Source organism: Apteryx mantelli, chromosome 25 (genome assembly GCF_036417845.1).
Source record: "Apteryx mantelli isolate bAptMan1 chromosome 25, bAptMan1.hap1, whole genome shotgun sequence".
NCBI classification, from domain to species: Eukaryota; Metazoa; Chordata; class Aves; order Apterygiformes; family Apterygidae; genus Apteryx; species Apteryx mantelli.
The window spans coordinates 8,296,323-8,318,285 of NC_090002.1; the positions used below are offsets into that span (position 1 = coordinate 8,296,323).

A 21,963-nucleotide genomic window follows, 5' to 3' on the forward strand; every position below is an offset into this window, starting at 1 on the left:
GAGCGCACTGTCTCCTCGCCCCCCCAGTGAAGGTCTCGTCTCTCTTCCCCTCCTTCCGTGCTTTATTTATTCCCTCTCCCGTGCTGCTCTCGCGGGGCCGGGCCGGCGGCTCCCGGGAGCGGGATGAGCTGTGCTGCTGAGGGGCCGGACTCGGCCGCCCTCCGCCGCCAGCCCCGGCTAACACGCAACTCTTTCTTTCTTTTTCTTTTTTTTTTTTTAAAAAGACTGTAAATATAGATAGAGCTTTATTTTGTTAATAAGACCACGAGTAACTTAACCTGTATATTTCACATACTTGTTTACAATTGTCTCCCCTCCCGCCCCCTTGGCACAATAAAATGACTTTTTGGAGCAGAGACCCGGGCTCGGGCTTTGCCGGCCGCAGGCTCCTTCAGCGGCGGACGCCCGGGCTGGGTGCTGGCAAGGCAGGTGTGCAGGACACGGACAGGGGCTGCTCTTCCCCCTTCCCTGCCCTTCCTCCAGCGCGTCCCCTCCTAAGGGCTCTGCCTCCCTCGGATGTTTTCTCTTGCACTGTTTTTTTAGCTCTTCCTCCTGGGCTGCCCTGCCCCAGCCCATCCGTGGCGTGTCCTAAGTGGTCCCCTCTCCTTTTCCCCTTCTCACCTGTTTTTGTTTTGACGTCTCGTCCCTCCTTCCGCCCCGGCAGCATTTGGGGTGCTCGCCCTGCGCCGTGTCCGGAGAGGCCGGGACGGAGACGTGGGATTGGCCTCTGGCTCTGCAGAGCGTTTGAAAGCAACGGGCAAGGACGGCACAGCAGGAGCTCACAGCAGCAACGCAGGGGGCCGTATCCTGCCGGCTTGGCTAAACTCCCCCTTTTCCAGGCTGGTCCCTGTTGCCTGCTCTGCTGGCAGTGGGGAAGAGGCAGGCGAGCGCTGCATGCAGCCCCCCTCCCACGCTGCAACCGCTCCCCAGGCCCCGCATCGCCTGCGGGGACAGCAAGGGCACGGAGGGATGCGAGGGGACACGGGCAGCCGGCGGTGCAAGGAGCAGGGTCTTGGGGAGATGCATCTGCCAGCCCCTCTGCTCCTGCTCCGGCCTCCCCCAGCAGCCGCTCTAGGCGGGGGAGAGGGGCTGGGTGCCCCCCCCGGCCGTCCCTGCGCCTGCAAACTCCTGCATCGCTCGCCACAGACTCGCCATCCCCTAATTCCCAGCTACCAGCAGCTTTCATTTTGCACCAAAACAAACAGCAGATGCAACAAAAGTCCCGGCTCCTGCTGGGGTAGGTTTGTGCACCCTTGGAGGGGGGCAGCCACCTGCTCCCCAACCCACTTGCCCTGTTTCTACAGGCCGAGCAGCCGGGAGAGGCGGCAGAGCCGGGCTCTGCCCCCCCCAAGCCTTCAGCTGGTCTCACCCACCAACCTGATGTGCAACAGCTGTCATGAGCTGGGCAGTGCTCAGCGGCACCAGGTTCACCCTCACTGAGCCTGTGGGGGGGGGGGGAAGAGCTGCTGCCTGCCAACCAGGGACGAAGCTGTGCCCGTTTCGCAGGGCAGGCTGGCTTCGTCCCGTTTAACCCCCTGCTCCCCCTGCGCCAGACGGTGCGGGATGCTGCAAGCAAAGCCAAGACCGGAGAGAGGGGTAGCGGCAAAAAGAGACTACGGCCTCGGGAAAAAACAGACATCGCCATGGGATGAGTGTATTGCAGCGGGAGCAGGCGCCCAGCACCTGCCAGCAGACCCCGCCGGCCCCGGTCCCCGGACCCCGCGGGCGGCACGGCTATCGCTGCCTCGCAGGGACACAGCCCAGCCATGAGCCGGGCTGCAGCGGCACCAGCCCCGCTTTCGGAAGGGTCCCACGCTCTCCTGGGGCCAGAGAGCGCACGAGGGCCTGAAGCGAGACGGACCCCGGGAAAGTTGGTGTTTTAGGCTGGGAAGGGGTGAGATCCCAGCAGGGGCCCCGGGGCCAAGTGCCACCGAGGGGTGACAGGGGACGGAGGGGGCTGCGAAGGCGAGACGGGCGCAGCGTGTGCGTCAGGCAGCTAAAGCGACCGGGCAGCGCTGGCTGCGGCGGTCGGGGCTGCCGAGCGGCGGGGGGCATCCGCGTCCCCCCCCTCGGGGATGGCATCGAGGGAGCAAAGTGGGTGCCAGGCGAGCAGCGGTAGTGCCAGCGCCGCGTGGACCCGCCAGGCACCCGGGCTCGGCGTTAAGGCGGTGGTAAGGCTTCCTGGCGTAGGCAGGGGCCTCGCTGAGGCCGTGGTCCTCCTTAGCGTCTCATGGTCCAGTCTCAGGTATGTCCAGGGTCTCCTTTAATCGGTGGCTGGGTCAGAGATCCTCTTCCCCCTTCCCACCATCGGGATCTGCCCTCAGCCCCGGCTGGGGCGGGGAAGGGCAAGGGGGAGGCGAGGGCTGTGGACGCAGCAAGGACAAAATAGCTCAGGGTCTCACGGGCCGGAGATGCTATTTGGAAATCTGCAGGGCTGTGACTACCGGCTTCATCTTGAAGTACTGTTTAAATCTTAGCTTTGCATATCTGCCGAGAGAAAGGGACGGACGTGAGACACTTGCTCCTGCCCTGGCCTCTAGTCTCCTGAGCGCAGAGCATCCCTCCAGCAAGGAGGGACCATTGGGATCCATTTGCTCCAGCCATTTCACACTAGACCACGCTGGGAGAAAATGCCATGGGACCCGAGTGGAGCTGGCTGTCACTTTTCCAGGAGCTTCTAGTCAACAGCAACAGGAGATGGCAATGGAGCAATTGCTGCCATTTGCCATTGCCCTGCTGGGTACCATGGTCATGAAAATGCTGCTTCCTCGGGGCAGGACACCCCTGCTTTGGCCAAGGACGGGGCCCAGCCTGCAGCGCTGCCTCTTCCCCTCCAGCCCTGGCTCTCGCAGCACAGAGCTCACTCACCTTAAGAAGTTAAAGTCTATGGTAGAGTATTTGTCCTGGATCAGGCCCCAGCATGCCCAGAGGAAATGGGACGCCTGCAAGAGACAAAATACGGATCAGAAACCGGCATGAGGCGCCCCTGCCCGCGGGAAAGTCACTCGCCTCTCTCCCGGCCGGGTCCCAGACCTCCCGCGGCCGTGCTGAAAGGACACCGAGTCCCAGCCAGCCGGGGGTCCGGCCCGAACATGCATTTTTATACGCTCCAGAGGCTGGTCCCAGCCAGGACGAGGGATCCCAGCAGGTGGGGTGCTGTACAGCGGCACAACGTGCTCGCGGCGCCAGCCCCGGCCTTTGCAGCCGGGCTGGGATGCAGCACTGTCCTGCGCGTCCCTCCTAACCCGCACGCCCTGGCCGGAGGGGATCGAGCGCTGCTGGGACAGATCCCGCCGCAGCTGCATGGAAACCTCAGCAAATAGCTCTTCTGGGAAAGGCGGAGGGCAGAGCACAGGCACCCATTGGCTCCTTCTACCCCTGGCTTTCACCAAAGAGGATTTTCCTCATGTTTGGCTGCACACAGTCTATTTGGTTGTCTGGAAGGGATGCCCAAGGTTACAGCGATCAGGGACACTCTGTCCATTGGCAAACATTGGTGGGATGGCTGGAGGCCAGGGCTATCTTTGACCTTGCCCAGAGGTTCGGCACCCCCGACTTGGAGCAGCCTCCTGCCCTTGTCCCGAAGTGCTCGACCCCCAGTGCCGGTGCCTGTGCCCAGGGCTTCACCATCTCCTCCTCCTCGCCAGCTCAAGTGCAGCAAGGAGCCCCCTGCTCAGCAGAGGAAACCCATCCCGAGGCCAGTTCTTGTTAGAGGCAGCCCAACTCTACGGCCCCACTTCATTGCTGGACACAACCCCTGAGCTGACGCATGTGGTGGAGAATTGCAGCATCTCCAAACCACCAAACAAGCCCTTGCCCCCTCTTCCCTCCAAGGAGGGCCGTCTCCTCCACGCAAGCGTCGCCCTCCAGCTGCCTCCTCCCCACCTCCAGCACTCACTAAAGAAAACTTGTTCACTTGCACGTAGAGAGTCTCCAGCTCCTTCTCGGACACGACTGCTCCTCTGCCTCCTTGGTCCTCCTGGGTCAGCTGCTTGTAGGCCTGCAGGTAGGATCGCAGCCACTGCAGCTGGATCTCTTTGCTGGGGTAGAGGCGGTAGTCCACCTCCTTCACACCTGCGAGGAGAGCCCATCATTAGCAATGGCCAGGAGGAAGAGGAGAAGGGGAAGGGGAGGGTTTCTCCAGGGCAGAGCAACGTGACCAAGGGGCTCTCCCCACGCGTGACTAGTGGAGTGAAATCACTGCAGGTCCAGGCCTGGAAATGCAGAGGATCAACCCTCTGATTTGAGCCAACCCACCCAACCCTTGTATCATGAATAAAGAGAGTTGGCCTCTTCCAGACACCACGTCCTAGCAGCACTCAGGCTGCTCACTGCTGACAACACAGGGCCCAAAGAAAGAAAAGACCATCCCTGGTGCATCGCTCTAACCAAGCGAAGCCCTGGGAGGAGCTGCCTCCGTTTCCTGCGGCAGGATTGAGGATTTAACTGCATCCTCCCTTCCCTGAGGACAGGGAGACCATGGGAGAGCAGTTGCGAGCTGGGGGGTTGCCTTTGGTGCCATGGAGAAGAGCCCAACTCACCTGCAAACTCATTGAAGTGATTCCCGATGTCGAAAGCCTGGTAGTTGTAGCCGGTGTACTCGTAGTCTATGAACCGCACGTGCTCTGCGGGAGCCAAAGCAAGAGCTGTTACAGGAGCTGGGGACCGAGTCTGTGGTCCTCAGCGAGACTGGCGGGTTCATGTGCCAGGACGCTGTTGCGGGGGCAGACCCCTTCCTACGGGGGCACAAAGCCACCACCACCAACCTTCAGTGCTGTTGTAGATGATGTTCTTGCAGAGCAGGTCGTTGTGGCAAAGCACCACGGGGGATCCCAGCTGGGAGAGGGTTTCCTTCATCCAGGCCAGCTCGTGCTCAAGCACTTCCAGGCTGGGCACGTCTGGATGGAGGCTGGGGAAGAAGAAAGGGGGTGGAATCACTGCTGCTTGCAAGAAACCTCTTTTGGGGGCAGAGGGGAAGAGTTCCCCCCTGCTCCCCTCCACGCATTTTATAAATGAATTGACCAGTAACACAAAGCAGCTCCAATGAGGCCATTCAGGGTGGGGAAACCAGGCTCAGCGTGGGGTACCCAGTGCCTCCTTGGATGCGCTGCGCGGCAGCCGGCACGGCGCATCCCCAGCCCTGCCTTTCCGCTCATTTATCCCCACATCCATCCCCCGAGCTTCACCAAATCAGCACGAGGAGCCTCCCAGCGCTCACCAGCGAAGCATCCAAGTGACCCAAGGGCAACGGGAGTTTTTTGGACTCCTCATGGGTACATGTACTCTTAATAACCTCCAAAGTTTCAATTCCAAGAAAAGCACTCGTTAATGATTACCTAATTGTCTGGATGTAAGGGGTAGACTTGGGTAAAGTCTGCCTGCAGTATGGCGAGTACTAAGAAAAGCCCTGGATCCTGCCACAACTGTTCAGGGAAGAGGGTTAATTATTTGCTTGCCCTCAAGTCCATTCACCTCCATCACCTATTGGGGCTGCCCGCATCCTTCCAACATGTCCTGGCTCAGGCCGACACAGTCACTCACCTGATGCGAACCAGAGCTCCCAGCGAGGCCTCAGCCGCCCAAAAAGGGGATGAACTGGCCTGAAAGAGGGACTGCCTGCTCCGATCCATAGCGGATTTCTAGCATCCCCTCCATCGTTAGCTGAACTTTGCTGCTCAAATCCCCACCGTGAGAAGGGCTGAGCTTCACCTTATTCTAGCTATGGCTGAAAATGCAGGTCTCCGTCCCGCGGGCCTCCCCGTGGCCCTCCACCTGAGCCAGGTGATTGCTTGCTGATGGAGCCAGATCCAAAAGCGGCCGTGTGGCTGGTCCCAGCATGGACACCCTCCCAAAATCTCCTGCTAGCAAACCCCAGACTCCAGCAAAGGCTTTACCTGGGAACTGGGACTGTCTCCCCCGAGCCCATATGAGCAAGACTTAGAGATGGGTGGGCAGCGGATGCCCAAGGCAGAGCCTGGCTCTTTGGGATCCCTCTGCCTTTACCTGGGGTTGGATACCTTTGGGCTGAGATCCATTTTCACGAGGGCGAGGTATTTGTGCAGCTTCTGCCAGAGGATGGGCTTGGCGATGCTGCCGTTGGCGTGGATGGCGTGCACCCGGGCCATCTCCTGGGCCACCAGCCTGCAACAAGCCGCAGAAGCGCAGGTAAGAGGTGGCCAGGTGCCAAGACCCCCCAAAGCAGCATCCCTTAAGAACAGGTTTGAGGCATCTCAAAGAGGCTCCCCAAGGGCAGCGTTTAAAAATTCAGGGTCAAGACAGCTAAAACTCCTCTCTGCAGCATTTTTAGCTGCGTGTCTGAAAAATTTCAAGACACTGCCTGGGTCAACAGCAGCATTCACCTTTCCAGGGTAAATTTAGATAAAAGCTGAGATTCTTGTGCAGTCTCTTCATTCACCAAACCACAGCAAAAAACCTGCTGCAGCCTTGGCATCACCAGGGAATTTGGCCTTTTTATCCCTCAGCACCATCCAGATTTGTGTATGCAAACGATACCGGAGAAACCGAGATAAAAGCGCCCGGAAAGTGGTTGGAGCAACCGCAGGGAGGCTGAGAGCTGCCCGGAAACACGGACAAACCCCTCGTCCTGCCGCCGAGACGCGCCGGCTCCCCTCCCGCGTCTCCGACCCGCGGCAACGCTCCCTCCCCGGCCCCCCCACCTGAATATGCAGGGGTCCCGCACGTGGTCCGGTCCCAGGGCGATGCCCGGCACGAACTCGTAGCACAGGCCGTTCTGGAAGGCGCAGTAGAGGTCGGGGGCGCAGCCGTGGGCTTGCAGCACCTGGAAGTTTTTCAGCTCCGTCTCCCGGTCCACAAAAAGCTCCGTCTTCCTGCCGTAGACGCGCACCAGCACCGCGTCCGCCATGTCCTCGTCCGTGTAGCAGGCCACCAGCTTGTTGGTGATGCCATCGGTGAAAAGCTGGAGGGCGAGAGGAGCGCGGGGGGGTTTGGGACGGCAGCGCGCTCCCCAAGGAAAGAAAGGCAGCAGCCGCACGGGGCAAAGGCTGCCCCAAGTCCCCCGCGTTCGGGGACGGGGTTTCCCCGCTTCGTAGCGGTACGAACGGCTGCCCGGGGCGATAACAGGCAGCGGGTGAATAACCCAAACCCCTCAGCCCCGTTTTTTCCCAGGCAGAGCCTCCTGCGGGACAGGCTCGAGGCGCAGCTACGGGAGAGGCTTGAGCGAGCACGAAGCTGCAGCACCCGCAGCAGCTGGGAGAAGGCGCCTGTGGCAGGCGGTATGAGTTTGGGAGGCCTCGAGGTTCACCTGCAAACCTGGGGCTCTGCACCGGGCCACGCGTGTGAAGCCTGAGCTTGGCAAAGCCCGGAGTGGTTTGGGTGGAAATCCACCACTGTTTTCCACCTGGGAGCTCAGGAATAGCTAGAGGTACTGCGTGCACACTTGGCATCCGAGCCGCCCCGGGAATCGGTCCCAAAAAATCAGTGCAAATCACTTGGCGCAAAACAAACCCCAGCAAACAAGGCAGAGCAAACACCACCACCCCATCTCCTCCTCCCGACCCTCCCCGCGGGGCCGGGCCGCGCGGGAGTCACTGATAGGCAGAGACGTCGCTGCTGGGGACGTCTCTTGTCATTGCTCTGATGGCTCCTCACAGATGGAAAGCGAGTTTTGTTCTCGCGCCGCCCTGGCTTGGCCGGCTGCCCGCGCACATGGAGTCCCTGCGGCCGGTGTCGCCTCCCGCGCTGGGGGATCCCGGGCCGCGGTCCTCTCCCTGCCCCACGCACGGCACGGGGCGACTCCGATCGCCTCCAGCGTGTTGCAAGATTTGGGCCCCTGTCACCCAGCCGGGCACACGGGAGCCCCCTGCCCGGCCGCCAGCGGGATGCTCGGCAGCGCTGCGCCCAACGCAGCTCCCGCGTGAGACGGGGCCGGACGAGGGCTGCGGCCGGGCATTACCATTCCCAATGGAGTCCTCTCCGCTCGCGTTATTTCTTTCCCCCCTTTTGGTCCTGCAAGACGGAGCAAACGTGATGCTGGTGGAACGGGAGGGGAGCGCCGGCTCGTGCCGCGGGAGCAGTGGTGCTCGGGGTGGGACGCACGCCGTCTAATTTTAGACAACTCACTCAGCAACTCGCACTCCTATATAGGGTGCCTATATATAGGGCTCCCTATGCAGCCCCCAGAGGGAATCTCAAAGCACTGGAATTAGACACCTAAAGTTAGACGGCACAAATGCCCCTCGTCACACAGCTGCGCGGTGCCGGCTCTCGGGGCGGGCAGCGGCCGGGGCTGCAGCCCAGCCGCGGTCGCTGGCCGAGGCGCCGTCCCCTCGGGCTCGCACGAGGCTGCTGCTGTCTCACCTGGAGCTGGGACAAGCTGAAGCTTTTGAGCACCCCAGTGGCTCTTCCCATGCCGGATAATTCATGTTTCTGCCATGGTGCCATGCTTTGCTCTCTCCTCTCCTTGTCCTCCCAGACCCAAGAGACCAGAAATGCGGCAGGCAAAAGCTGCCACGGCCCATCAGGGCGAAAGCAGCGGCACCCTTGAGTCGACACCCTCTGCAAGCTGCACGCGGCGGCGCACGTCGGCTGCAGGTGAGCGGGGACGGCTCCACACCGAGACGCTCAGCTCTGCCTCGGATGCCGAGTCCTTGCTCTGCTTTGTTTTGCTTTGCTGCTCGACAGCCCAGTGAGCCCTTTCCAGAGGGTTTAATGGGATTACGGAGCCTTATCTCCCCTGAACGCCACATCATTAATTTTGGAGACTCGCGCGTCGTTTGTCAGTGCATGCACGCAGGGGCTCTCTTGGTTTGGAGACAGCACCTCCTCCAGCTCCCAGCAACAAGCGCGGATGCTCAGGAGATGCCCGGAGATGTTTCTTGTGGATCTCATGTGCCAAAGGTGCAGTCAGTGACTGCTGGCCCAGTCCTTCCCCAGCCATCCAAGTCCTCCCCCGGCCATCCGAGTCCTCCCCGGTGTTGTTGCACCACAGCAGCGGGGAGGAAGCAAGTGCAGCTCTGCACAACGCACGAGGAATCAAGGAGCCTTGCAGCAATTAAACGCGAGGCGAGACCCGAGCGCCGTGCAAAGGTGTTGAAGAGAAGCAGCTCTGCCCCGTGGCGCAACACCGCGGCCGGGGGAGCAGGGCCGGGGCGAGCCCCCGCTCGGACCCGCAGCGTCGCAGCTCCCCTCCTCCTCCGGCTCCCGCAGAGCTGTCCCCGGCGCAGCCCCGCGGGCTCCCACGGAGCGCTGCCGCGCTCGCTGCCTCCCCTGCACGCAGACACGCACCCGGCCCATGCAGGCACTCCCACCTCCGCTCCGCAGCGCGGGAGGCTCCGGCACATCTCCCCGGCTGGCAGCCAGGGGACTATCCCCGCAGGGCACCTGGTTGCCAAAGTTGGACTATAAAAGTCCTGGAAGAGGGAGCAGAGCCCTCCGCCACGCTGCAGTCCTCGCAGCGGCTTGGCTCCACATCGCTCCTGCTCTTCTTATCGCAGGATGAGCAACGGAGGAGTGCGCACTTCTCCGATAGCGTGGCTGTCTGACTCACTGGCAAACGCCTGTGCCTATTCCGTGCGGAGATGCTTCTGCCCAGGGACAGAGCCTAAGGGATGAGGAGCCAGAGCCCTGGAAAGGGGCATAACCTGGAGCAAAAACATCTTCTCCCACTGGGGGCTGAACATCACCGTGGCTGGAGGGCAGGCGGGGGGGGAGCACACAGACCCTTTTTCCCCCCATCTTCTGCCCCCTGCCCCAATCCCTGGGAGATTTTTACATGCCACAAGCGCAGCCTGGTACAGTCACACCAAGCAGCTGTGCGCTGACACCATGCAGCTAGGTGGTGTGAACTGGGCGCCGCTCCAGGGAGTGGAGGAAAGCTAACAGGAACGCTAATGGGAACCAGCTGAGAACCAGCGCACAGCTCCAATCCCTTCCTGAGGAGCTCTTGCAATAGCAGTTAAGGGAACTGCAACTGGAGTTTTTTCCCCTAACTCCCAAGTTTTTTTTTTTTTTTTTTTTTTTTAATTAAAAACATACACACACCCACAAGCTGCTGCTGAACACTGACCCCCCTCCAATGCCTGGAGAGAACCTGGATACCAGAAAGCTGGGGTCTTTTATGAATACAAGTCTCTACGCTACCAGCGCAAGCGAGGCATGCCGTGCCCTCTGCTGTGCTAGGTGCTGTACAAACAGGGAGCCCAAGACACTTCCTGCCCTTAAAACTTTGCAGTCTGAGGAACTCTTAACTCTGAGCTTCCTGCCTATTACCGTCTGCCCTTTCATATGTGTTTTCCTGCAGCTTCTTGTATTTAATTACACTTGGCTATTAATACATTTTTAATGATACTCCAGGCACACGGGAAGCATGTGCCTTTAGAGGACACACATACACACACACATGCATTTAAGCGCATCCAGCTCCAGGACTTCCCCACTCCCATGCCCGCTGCCAGGAGTCCACCGACGACGCAGACCCTGCCAGCCTCGCGCTTCCAGCCCAGACATGGTACCCGGGGGCAGAGGCGAGGAGGGCGAAATAGTCAGGACACCAGTGTCACGCACCAGCAAACCCCGTGTGGACCCACTCTCTGTGCCAGCCCGTTTCTCCCAGCTGCTGCAGCAACCCCCTGCCAACTTGTGACAACTGAGCCCTTGCCCTGTTCAGGAGCCCAGCGCTGAATCCCAGCTCCCATCCCAACTCGGACATCCAGGGAACGGTCCCAGCAAAGGTGCGAGCCCATAAGTAACCTCAGCGAGGACCAGATCCAGGGAGCAGTTACTCGCTGCAGCAGCGGGACCCGGCAGCCCCACTGTGCAGCACCAGGCGCAGGGGTGCAGCACCCTCAGGGGCGACTCCGGGGGAGCAGGGTGCACTGGCTGCCACCCCCTTGCCTTTGCTGACCTCGGCAGCCCCGAGGGACCCTGGGGAGATGCTTGCACCCCCAGTCACCATTCAGCAACCCCCCAAGGGGTCCCCAAAGCCTGCTGGGTGCTAGAGACCTTTGCACACCTGATCAGCCCCAGCTATGCTCCCAGAGTGTGTGTGTGGGGGGGATGCTATACCCTCCTTGGCAGGCCCTGTAGCCCCCCTAGGATGGGTCCTATAGCAGCCCTCAGGTGGGCTGTACAGCCTTGCCAGGTGGACTCTATAGCCAGCCCAGGGTGGGCCCTATAGAGCCCCCAGCGTGGACCCTACAGCCACCCCCAAGGATGGACCTGTAGCCCCAAGGGTGGACTCTATAGCCCCCCTCACGTGGGACCTCTAGGACCCCCCCAGGGTGCGCCCTATAGCCCCCCCCCCCCCCAGGCGCCCCACACCCGGCGCGAGGGCTCGCCGGCGGGATGCGGCGGCCGGTGCCCGGGGGCTCCGGGCAGGCTCCCCCCCGCCGCCGCCGCCGCCGCGGGCCGTACCTTGGTCTTCACCCGCGCCGTCTCCCAGGCGGGTCTCAGCTCCCGCATGAGCCGCAGCGCCCCGGGCAGCACGTCGCCCTCGTCCACCGCAATGCCGAGGTGGGGCACGGCGGGGGCCCCCCCACCGCCGCCGCCCCCGCCCCGCGGCGGCCCCGGCGCCGAGCAGTCCGGGCAGCGGCCGGGCGGCACGGCCATGCCCAGCTCGGCGCGCCCCGCGCCGCGGCCCATGTGCCGGGGGCTGCCGCGGGGCCGGCGGGCGCGGGGAGGAGCCGGCCGCCGCTGGGAAGCCATGAGTCACGGGCCCTCCTCCCCGCCGCCCGCCTCCCGCGGCAGCGCGCCCGCCCGCCCGTCCGCCCGCTCGCCCGCATTGTGAGCTCAGCGGGGCCGCGGCCCCCGCGCCGGCCCCCGCCACCGCCACCGCCACCGCACCGGCCCCGGCGCCGCGGGCAACGCGGCGGCGCCCCCCGGCACCGCACCGCACCGCACCGCACCGCGGAGCGCACGGCATCCGCCGTCCATCCTCCCTCCTTCGCTCGCTCCCCGCGCTGGGGCGCAGCGGCTCCTCACCCCCCCACCCTCCACCCCGCGCACCTGCCGCCGGGCCGGGCTGCAGCGGGAGCCCCGCGGCCCTCTCGGCCGGCTCCCCCCCCCCCCCGGGGCTGGGCTGGCGACTGGAAGAGGAGGCCACGAGATGCCTGGGACAACGGGGCAAGGCTGGCGTGGGAGCGGGATGTCGCGCCTGGCAGGAGCCTGGCTCCAGGAGGGACGCGTCCTCCCTGGAGGAGGTGGCCCTGCCCCGAGGCCCAGCACCTTGTCACGCATTAAGCGCTGGCCACCGTATCGAGGAGGGTTTGCAGGCGGGATGGAGAGAGGTTTGATAATTAAAGATAGAGCATTATTGCCCCAGGCCCCCCTGCAGCACGCTGACACCGCTCCCGCCTGGCTTCATTATCAGAGGAAATAACAACTGCACAGGGCTTGGAGCAAAGAATGCCCCCTCCAAAGCTTACAGCTGGCTGCAGCTGAAGCCAGCTAAATGGACCATGGAGACTTGGGGGAAATCGTTTAAGGAAGGGGAAAAAATAAAGCAGTCCGTTCCCTGTGTTTCTATATATAGAACAAGCTCTGTCAGTTTTAGTTTTAATAGGATGGTCATAATTGCTCCGGCCGCTTTGCTGGGCTGAGTGTGGCCTAATTGCTCGGCCATAACAATCAGAAGTGTTAATACAGGGCAGTTGCAGGTTAGCAGTGCCTTGGAGCCAGAACTGCACAGCAGGAAGCGGGAAATTGCCCTGGCAAAGGCTATTAGAGGTGTTAATAGGCTGGCTTAAGGGGCCCAAGGACAGCACCGCAGCAGCCCAGGCATTTTTTGTTCCTGCTGCTCCGAACAACTGTGCTGAATGGGAACAGAACTGGATCCAAGAAACATCCTACTCTGACCGTTTTCCAGCTAAGAGCCATAGGCAGAAGCCATCATGTTTAAGTCACCTGTGTGCTTTTCCAAGCTCAGATCCACTTGTGTCTTCTCCAGACTAGAGCCTTTGCAGTGTGGAATAGGGCAGAGAAGGCCCAGTTATTTTCAGGCAGAGAGTTTCCCTGCTGTAGGAAGGAAACGGAGAAGCTTGCCAGCATCTCTGTGCAGCGAAAAGGTTACGCAGAGGCTGCAGCTCAGAAGATGCCCCGTGCGTGTCCCCCCCTCGCTGGAGCTCCCCCTGCGGCTCTGCCTCCCTCCCGTGCGCTGCCTTCAGGGGCTGACAGTTCCCAGCCCCGGGGATTTCCTGTGCTCGCGAGCAGATGTACGGAGGGTACACAAGCGCGCGCAGGAAGCGCTGGGTGAAAGTGAGAGATGCGCTGACCTCTGGGGCCCCTTCCCTCCACCGCCAGGCCCCAAGCGGTGCTTGCAACAGCATGTGCGTGCCGCTACCTGTTCTCCTTGCTGCTGCCGCGGGAGCAATGGATCAGTGTCTGCAGGCAGTGATTGAAACAACACCATCGGGTGGCTTGAGTTTGCCAGCCCTGGAAGCCTGGGGTTGTGGGTGCTGAAGTTAGGAGGTTTAAATGCTCGAGCTAGGCTGTACAGCCACAGAGGCTGCTACCCTCCCACCGGGGACAAACATCCGCCTGGCCACATCCTCTCCATGCAAGCTGATGTTGCTGCTCTGCATGGCAGGGAAGGGGACGAGGTGCCTCGCGGGGAGGGAGGGCTGGCGAGCGGGCGCCGAGGCCGCTGCCTACCTGGCAGGAAAGGTCACACAGCAGCAGCCATTTCTGTGCTTAAAGGAGCATCACGCTCCCAAAAAAATCATTGCAGCCTGTGCTCCGGGCAGCACTGGGAATTCATCAGCAGTAGTTGCCGGTGGCAGAAATGAGAGCGAGAAGCTTCTGCAAAGCAATTGCACTCAGATGGTGGCTTGCTCCAGGCTCTGCTCCAGAAGCCCAAACGTGCTTTGCTTTGCAGGCACGTTTCCCAGGGCTCTGCTGCGGCTGTGAACCACGGCAGTCGCGCCACACGAGCTGGTCAAACTGGAGGCGAGAGCACGTTGCAAACCACTCGGCATCGTGGAGCTCTGGGATTAGCAGCAGACGCGCTGTAACTCGAGCCACCGCAGCGTTCCCGCATAGCTCGAAACGTCAGCGGCCGGAGCAGAGCGCCAGCCTGCCCCTCCTGCTGGGCCAGCCTGCACGGGCGCTCCCGGCTCCAGCACGCGCCTGCTGCGTATCGCCGCACGCGGCCAGCGCAGAGACAAGCCCCTGGTTGTTAGCTTGAGCCGACAGGGCAAGGAAAACAAATCCAGGCACTGGGGCAGCAAGAGCTGCCTTCGTGGTGGGGCAAAGGCAGCTACCCTTAATCAGACACGCAGGCGCCTTCCCCTCCCCAAAGAGCCGTAAAGCAGATGTACAGCCCCCCAGGCAGGGGTATCCCACGCAGGAACAACTCTCCCGTTTGCCTCCTGGGGGAAAGCAGTTTGAGGCACAGATACTGCTTGCAGCCGTTCACCTCCTGCAAAAAGGCTTGTCTGCTGTTTGGACTGGGGCACGACCTGGGGCACATAGAAGCTCCTCGGTGTTGGTGCTGCCCAGAGCCTCTACCCGAGAGAGCTGAAATGTAGATACCCCCTTTCCCAGGTCCAGGTGGTGCTAGGATCCTGCTTCCAACCAGGGCAAGAGAGAACCTGGGCAAGCAGGCAAAGCCCAGCCTTGCTGCCCTGGCCACCCCTGCACGCTCACCCGGGGTCTGCGCCAGGGCCAGGGCAGCAGGGCTGGCTGCTCCTGGAGCACCCGGCAAGCAGCCGCACTGGGGTTGCACAGCAGCTTCCAGCAAATGCAGGATGTGGATTAACCCAAGGCACCCGGAGCAGCGAGGGAGCATCCTCAGCGGCTTCAGTTTTCTCCTCCTGGCTCGCGCTGCAGGCTCTGGGGCAAGGTGCGAAGCACCAGTGGAGCAGGATGTCTTTTCCTTTACCTTGAGGTGGGCTAGGAGCACGTGTGATGTTACTATGACTCAGCCCTGGGTGGGAGCTTCTCTAGCTTCATTTGCCATCAAGCTGTTAGGGCTGATCACATCTTCTAAAGAGGGCTGCAGCATGGACACACAAGAAAGGAGGTTTATCATATCATCAAAACAACCCCAATTTGCTTACATGTAGATGCACTGGCACTAGCTGGGAGAGTGTCTCACTCTTGTACAGGGAATGATATAAAAGCAGCGTCTGCTACAGTGAATCCCAATAAAGGAACGCTTGTTTCCCAATTCTCTTAAAAGTCTGTCCCATTTCTCTCTCCTCCGCAAGAACAAGCATCAATTCAGCAGCCTGTTACTTTGAGGTTTTGTTTAATGCTAAGTCATGGAGAGGGATAGGGTTAACACCAGCTCAAACTGTCATTAAATACAGCCAGATTATTTTTCTCCCACTCAAAGAGTAACGCGGACTGTGACAAATCGTCACTGCTCAGTACATCTGCAACCTGCAAGCACCGCTGGCTTTGCCGCACACTAGTTGTACTATTGCACATCACCCTGAAATCTCTGGAGCTGCCACTCCAGACACGTGATCCCGCTTTGATCTCCACGCTGAACATGCTTGGTAGAAAAAGCATTTCAGGCTCTGCTCCCCCCAGAAGCAGAGACTCTCGCAAAGCAGAGCGGGGGTTTGGGAGTGGGAGAAGGAGAGGCTTTGCCATTGCTTCAATACAGAGAGGAGGTGGCTGCGTTTTAAGGCAACGCTGTTCTCATTCGCGCTTCAAGACGCTTCTTCTCGGCGGTACGCTTGCCTCCGAGCCGGCTGCCTCCCTCCGCCCCGTCCCCCCTCGCCGTCAGAGGGCCGTGGCAAAGCCGACGCGGTTGTTGCGCCGGTCGAACTTGGTGTAGTAGTGCCCGATGAAGCTGGCTCCCAGGATCCAGAGGGGGCCGGCCGGGGGTGGGATGTCCAGACCCGAGAAAGCCACGACGCAGACGTCCTCCCCGTACTGGGATTGCTGCGAAGAGGAGGAGATCATGCGGTAGGGAGATTCCCGCTCCTGCCGAGCAGCTGATGAAGGGTCACTTGGAGAAACACCTTCTGCTTGACCCCGACCTCCCTCTCTCCGGGAAGCCGGAGCCCTACCTCTCTCAGTGCTTTGCTGCTCATCCCAACCCTCCCTGCAACCACCCGATAAAGCTGGGGCTTATCCGGACACCGCTGCAGAGCGGGAGGGCTTTGGGAAGGAGAAGCACCGTGCTGGGGCACGTTGCAGCCGCGCAGGGAGGTCCGCGGCACGCGGCGGGACGCCTGCTTACCCGGAGGACGTAGGCTGAGCCGCTGAGCCCGTAGGCCTTCCCCCCCAGGTGGAAGGAGATGTTGGGCAGCTGCGGCACTTTGTCACAGTCGACAACGAACTGCGGGAGGAAGGAGACAGAGCTGAACCGCGTCCGCTGGGCGCAGGAGCAGCCGGGGCGAGGGCAGCCGGGAAGGAGGAGTGCAGCAGGGACGCGGGTTTGCTCACCTCTCCCTCGGCCATCTCGGCCGCCCCGATGGCTTTCATCAGCACGGACACGGGGCCAGCCGGGCCGGTGATGTAGGACGCTCCCGTGTCGATAGCCACCGAGCAGCCTTCTTTGCAGAATAAGGTTTCAGCCCCTATGGACACTCTGGAGCGGGAGGGAAGCGGGGTGGCACGGCAGCACGGCAGGGCTCCCGGAGGGCCGGTGCCGTGCCGGGAGCACGCGTGCCCGCCGGCAAGCACGCCGCAGCTTTGGTGGCTCAGCCCGGCCAGCTAGGGGAACGCCGGCCAAGCCGAGCACGTGCCGATCCCGGTGTCTCCGGGGCACCGGGAACGCTCCCTGAAAAGCTTCTCGGATGTGAAAGCTAAGCTTAATCATGTGCCTTAAAAAACACAAAGCAGAGCTGTTTCAGTGCCTCACGCTACTTCTGTGGGACTAAAGGGGGTTAAACTCTTCCCCTGCTGCTTCCCAATGAAATCGGCCCACGGTGCCACCCCCTCCGCGCTCCCCGGCGGGTACCGCGGCTCCTCGGGAGCAGCCACGTGCCATAGGAACCTTCCAAGCGAATGCCAGCCTCCGCAGACCGCGTTGCCCCCCTTCCCGCGCAGCCGGCGGGCTTTTCCCAGCCGGCCCCAGCATGCCCGGGGATGCGGGCAGCGCCGAGCCCGCACGGTGCCCAGGCGGCCGGTTCCCCGTCTCACCCCTTCATGCTGATCTGCCAGTATCCGCTCTTGCTGACGCTCACGTAGTGGAAGTCCCCGGTGTAGTAGGCTGGGTCGCTTCCCCCAAGGATGATTTCCCCGCCAGGTTTCAGAGGGGAGTTCCTGGGAGGCAAAGCACGGCGTGGTTTCCCCCACAGCCCCCATCCGTCCCCGAGCCTTGCTGACCCGGTTAGCGGCGGCAGAGCGCGAGGCGCAGCGGGAGAGACGCGGGGTTAGTGCACGGAGGTGGGAAGGCGCCGGGAGAAAGGGCTGCGCCGCGGTCCCCGAGCCGCTCCGTGCAGGTTCCCCGTGCCCAGGCAGGTGGCGGGCAGAGGGTCCCGGGAGCTCGTAGGAAGCAGCACCCGGCCGGGGCCCGGGCGCGCAGGGGACTGTTAGTGGGGCACCGTCCTGAGAGCACTCGCGCTTTCCATCTTCTTACTTGGAAGCTCTGCAAAGAGAGAGATGCGCCATGAGCCTGTGAGCGGAGGGCGGCTGCGGACCCACGCGGCGCCCGGACAAGGCTGTGGCTTCGTCCCATTGATGATTTTTCATTTATTTACATATTTTGCCCTTAGCTGGAGCACTGAATTCGCTCCCAGCTGCGATGATCCAGCACTGCTAGCAAAGCTAGAGACTTTGCACGATTCGACAGCAACAAACTAGCTGGAAGCAGCCGTTCCCGGTGTTGGGAACTCTGCCGGGAAGCTTCGGGTGAACATCCGCTCTGCTCCATCTCTTGCTCTGCCTTGTGCCACCCCAGCTCCTCCAGGCACCCTCCATGAGTGGTGCCCATGCCCTCACCCACCTCCGCTCCCACTGGCCCCTGCAGCGCCGGCTGAGCTGCAAATTCAGCACCAGTGCTTGCAACACCCACGCCTGGCAGGACAAACACCCTCCCCAGCCCGGGCGCCTGCTCCCCGCGGGACCCACCGGTTGTAGTAGACGGAAAACACATCCTCCTTGAGGATCTGCTGGGAGAGGATCCGGTCGAAGACGGGGGTGATGCCGTCGATGGCCTGGCTGGGGTAGCCCATGCCCAGCACCCCGTCAAACCTGGCGAAGATGAAGGGGAAGGCAGGCAGCGCCGTGGCCTCGGCAAAGACCTGGACGATGGGGATATCTGATACCTGCGGAGGGGAAGAGCATGAGCATCCTCGCAGGGAGCTCGGGGGGCAAATGCCCAGCAGAGCCCCCCGCTCTGGGGTAACTCCTGTGCTTGTAGGTGGGAGCAGAGCCGTGTGCGTGGACGTCTCTCCTTACCTCGGTGGCTCTGGCTCTGCAAGCCGGGGCAGGCACTCACCATGACGATGTCCTGGCTGAGGAAGCCTTTGACGGTCCCCGTCCCATAGCGGATCGCGAACCCCGTGCCATTCGCTATGTACGTGCGCGATTTGGAGGAGTCGTAGCGGCTGTGGGAAACTGGGGAGGGGGGGACGTGCATCAAAGAGGAGGCGAGGAAGGCGGCCGCAGCAGGGCCGGCTGGTGGCCCCTGCTCCCCCAACCCCAACGCCGCGGGACGAGTGTCCCAGCATCAGGGGGCTCCACAGGAGCAGTGGGACACCCAGCTGCGGGAAGCTTAACAGCGTCAGCCCGCTCTGAGCAGCCCTGCGGAGACGAAGGGACCCGCAGGGCTGAGGCTGGACGGCGTTTCTCCCCCCAGGCCCGTTCCCGGGCCCCGAGGGTGCTCACGGCGCAGCCCGGCGCTCACCGCAGGCGCTGTACAGGGGCGAGCACTTGTGGGACGGCACCCACAGGTTGGCCGAGCCCGTGTCGAAGACCACCTTGAAGGTCTGCGCTGGGGTGCCGATGCTGATCTCGCCGAAGTACTGGGTCTGGAGGAGGCACAGCGCGGGGAGCGTCACCGAGGGGCCCAGCTCACGCGGCAGACGGCTCATCTCCCCCCATTGAGGTGGTATTTGGGATTTCGGGGCTGGGGAACGTCCCTCCCTTCCCAGCCACGGCAGCGCTGGAGTCAGCCCGGGCAGGTTGCACAGACCAAGGGGCTGCAGGACGTAAGCGCCGCTCCACTGCCAGGCTCATCCATGGGGACAGGCAGCACTGGGCACTGGAGCATCCCTGCTGCCCAGGGGTCGCTCCTGGGCACGGGGGAGCGAGACACCTAAACCTGCGCCTGCAAGGGGCTGGGGAGGAGGGATGGAGGCCGGCATAGACACATCGCCCTGCCCCGCAGCAGGGTCGCAAGGGGGACCGGGGCCGTGCTGGGGATGAGCCCCGCGCGCGGGAGACACTCACGTCCAGGTAGTTAGTGAGGACGGTGGGAGCTGTCCCATTCCGAGGGCCGGCCGCGCCACGGCGTTTGCTCTGCCTCAGCTCGGGGAAGACGTCCGACACCTTCACGCCCATCTCCTGCAGCGTCTGGCGGATGGAGGGCATCCTCCGCAGCGCGATCCTGCCGGGCGGGCGGAGGAGAGGGCCGTGGGGCCTCCGCGCAGGAGACCCCCCTCGCTCCCCGCGCAGTCCTGCCGCGGGAAATCCAGCCGGGTGGCTCTAGATGGCAGCAGCTCCCCGCCGCAGCCCGCCGGGCACCCGAGCCCCGGGGGCCGCCAAGCCAGGCCCTGCTCCCGCGGCCGTGGCTAGCCCTACGCCTGCCTCGCTAGCCGCACCGGCCTCCGGAGCCGCCATCCTGCTGGGGCCAGGGCTGGTGGCGGTGACCTGGGGACACAGGCTGGGGTAGTGCTGCCCGGTGGGTACCGATAGCACCCGGGTCCAGATGTGGCCGGATGCAGCCTGCAGCAGCTCCGGGCTCAAGGATGGAGAAGACTGTGCCGGCTCCAGGAGCCTGCAGGCAGATGCGGCAGCCTCTTCCCCCGAACACAGCCAGGGAAGGGGCCCCAAGGGAGCAGGGAGAGGTAGCTCCTGCCACAGCAGATACCCCCCGGGGGGTTATTACTGCTCCAGCAGCACAGAGCCACCATAATTGGGTTTAGCTGAGCAGAGCCCAGCCTGGGGCTCAGCTCTTCTGGATTGCAAGGGAAGCGCTTCATCTTGGCCTCGTTGCTTTTTCTTTTTGAAACAGAGATGCTGCTAAGCCATGAGTGCTCAAAGGGAGAGGGGAAGAGGAGCAAGGGAGACCACAGATGCTAGTGAGCAGAAGAAAAGGAAAAGGAAAGGTGTTTTCTAGCTGCTCTGAAGGCAAGCAGCTGCCCCAGGTGCTGCAGGAGGAGAGTCCTCAGTTCTCAGCACCAGCCAAAGCACCAAGAAATGACGGGAGACAGCAAGACCTGGTGCATTGCAGCCCACGAGCAACGTGCACAACTGCTACCTTTGCAGACCCTGGGTTGGCGAGTGGAAGATGCTGGTGCCGCAGGTCACAGCCACGAAGACCAAAAACCGCTGCACCCTGCTGCTTTGTCCTGCCGGCATCGCGAGCTCTCCCCGGGCCACCTCCTCCTTCGACAGCAGATTGCTTCGTGTCTCCAAGGGGAGGGTGCTTTTATAGCCTGAGTTTCTGCATCCGCGTGGGTTTCTCCTCCCCATGGGCTGGGGGAGGGCTGGAGAACGCTGCCCGCTGGCACCCCGTGCCCACAGCCAGGGCGGCCCGGGCCGGCGAGCCCTGTGCAGGACACACGGCCCAGGCCGGCAGGTAGGCACCGCTGAGGATCACGGCTGGCACGGGAAGCCATGAATAGCTCAGAGCCACTAACCCACGCTCTTTGCAATTAATAGCATTTCTGCGTGTCAGCACCAGGCCGTCGTTAACACGGCATGTACAGGGCACAGGCCAAATGCCTGCCGGTGTCAATCAGAAGAGCAGCACTGAAGACAGCGGTGATGGCTCAGGTCTAAGCAGGGCTTGCTCCGTCGGGGACCTGAAGCATGCTCTGGCCCTGAACAGCTTTACTAGCCCCACGCTGCAGTGGGGGAAAGAAGGTGCAGAGGAACCGGTTTTTCCCAAAGACCCCAGAGCCAAGAAAAGCAGGCTCTGGCACTCAGCTGCAGTCCCCTCGGCCTCACAAATATCAACCGCAAAACCACTAGACCACACTGCCCTTTCAGGTGCTGCACAGAGCACACGGCAAGCAGGGAAAGCACCACCCAGCCCAGTTACACCAGCTGGTGAGCGCAGTCTCCTTGAGTGCAGAGTCCAGTTGCAGAGAACAGCGAAACTCATTGCAGTTGTTGCATATGACGTTATATCAAGGTAGAGATGCCCATGGCCTGGCCATTCACGCTGTGGTCAGGAAGAGCAGTCTGCTCTCTGTCCTGTACAAGCAAGGTGCAAAGGTGCCCAGTAGCCCAGCGTGGCTCTCGGTGCCTGACCTGCTGCACCTGGTCCTGCTCTGCATTTTGGAAGGGGAAAGAAAATTCCCCTTTGCCCATGGCACTGCTTCCCAGCTCTGATCCACCAGCCTCCTCCTGGAAAAAAAAGAGCTTCTCCGGAAATGCCTCCAAGAGGGCAGCAGAGGGGGGTGGGCTGCTTCCCTGGGTTTTCCTACGGGATGCCTTGGCCAGGAGCAGGGAGTTCCCCAGCCCAGCAGCCTGAAGGGCCTTCCCCAGGCTGCGGCCAGCCCAGGGGCTCGGGGATCCCACCCAGCACCCTCCACGACTCGAAACACAGGCAAAGGTGGATGGAGCCTGTTAACAAGGCTCAAGTCTGCCTCTTACTTAGCGTAAGACCAGGGCATGCACTGAAGGGAACCTGCAGGCCACACGTTACCGGGAGGGCACCCGATCTGCTTGCAAAATGCCAGCTTGGGCTCCGAGGACTCGTTACTACAGGTGCATTGCTGGTCCCCCCCCCCGGGGGGTTTGGACTGGCCGAGGACCGGCTCTGCTGCTTGGCTCCCACCCTGGTGCACGGAGGGTTCCTGCGCTCACCAGGGCTGCGGGTCCTGGCACAGCACCCGGTCGGTGCTGGATCGGGTCCCG

General features: G+C 62.1%; 2 protein-coding genes across 2 annotated transcripts; both read right to left on the reverse strand.

The window, feature by feature from the left end:
• Nucleotides 1-232: 232 nt before the first annotated feature.
• Nucleotides 233-11,682, reverse strand: ETNK2 (ethanolamine kinase 2). Its single transcript, XM_067310562.1, has 8 exons — nucleotides 11,392-11,682; nucleotides 6,678-6,937; nucleotides 6,004-6,141; nucleotides 4,767-4,909; nucleotides 4,542-4,625; nucleotides 3,899-4,074; nucleotides 2,869-2,942; nucleotides 233-2,487 (listed from the first exon to the last, which is right to left on the reverse strand). Exons 1-8 carry the CDS (start codon nucleotides 11,680-11,682, stop codon nucleotides 2,415-2,417), a joined length of 1,239 nt encoding a protein of 412 aa, XP_067166663.1. The 3' UTR covers nucleotides 233-2,414.
• Nucleotides 11,683-15,705: 4,023 nt separating this feature from the next.
• REN (renin) lies at nucleotides 15,706-20,457 on the reverse strand. The gene is made up of 10 exons (XM_067310440.1): nucleotides 20,357-20,457; nucleotides 19,327-19,483; nucleotides 18,782-18,905; nucleotides 18,374-18,492; nucleotides 18,004-18,200; nucleotides 17,513-17,521; nucleotides 17,074-17,196; nucleotides 16,375-16,519; nucleotides 16,169-16,267; nucleotides 15,706-15,867 (listed from the first exon to the last, which is right to left on the reverse strand). The coding sequence occupies exons 1-10, from the start codon at nucleotides 20,455-20,457 to the stop codon at nucleotides 15,706-15,708; spliced, it is 1,236 nt and encodes a 411-aa protein (XP_067166541.1).
• Nucleotides 20,458-21,963: the final 1,506 nt, after the last annotated feature.

What these genes read in the sequence shown, in the direction of transcription:
- ETNK2 (XM_067310562.1), bottom strand. Translation starts at nt 11,682, where the DNA reads ATGGCTTCCCAGCGGCGGCCGGCTCCTCCCCGCGCCCGCCGGCCCCGC. An exon ending in CGGGACCCCTGCATATTCAG is followed by an intron (nt 6,142 to 6,677) that starts GTGGGGGGGCCG and finishes GGCTTGTTGCAG; the next exon opens with GCTGGTGGCCCAGGAGATGG. An exon ending in AAGTGAACAAGTTTTCTTTA is followed by an intron (nt 2,943 to 3,898) that starts GTGAGTGCTGGA and finishes TGTCTCTTGCAG; the next exon opens with GCGTCCCATTTCCTCTGGGC.
- REN (XM_067310440.1), bottom strand. Translation starts at nt 20,457, where the DNA reads ATGCCGGCAGGACAAAGCAGCAGGGTGCAGCGGTTTTTGGTCTTCGTG. An exon ending in TCAGCCAGGACATCGTCATG is followed by an intron (nt 18,201 to 18,373) that starts GTGAGTGCCTGC and finishes TCCCCTCCGCAG; the next exon opens with GTATCAGATATCCCCATCGT. An exon ending in TGGCAGATCAGCATGAAGGG is followed by an intron (nt 16,520 to 17,073) that starts GTGAGACGGGGA and finishes CTCCCGCTCCAG; the next exon opens with AGTGTCCATAGGGGCTGAAA.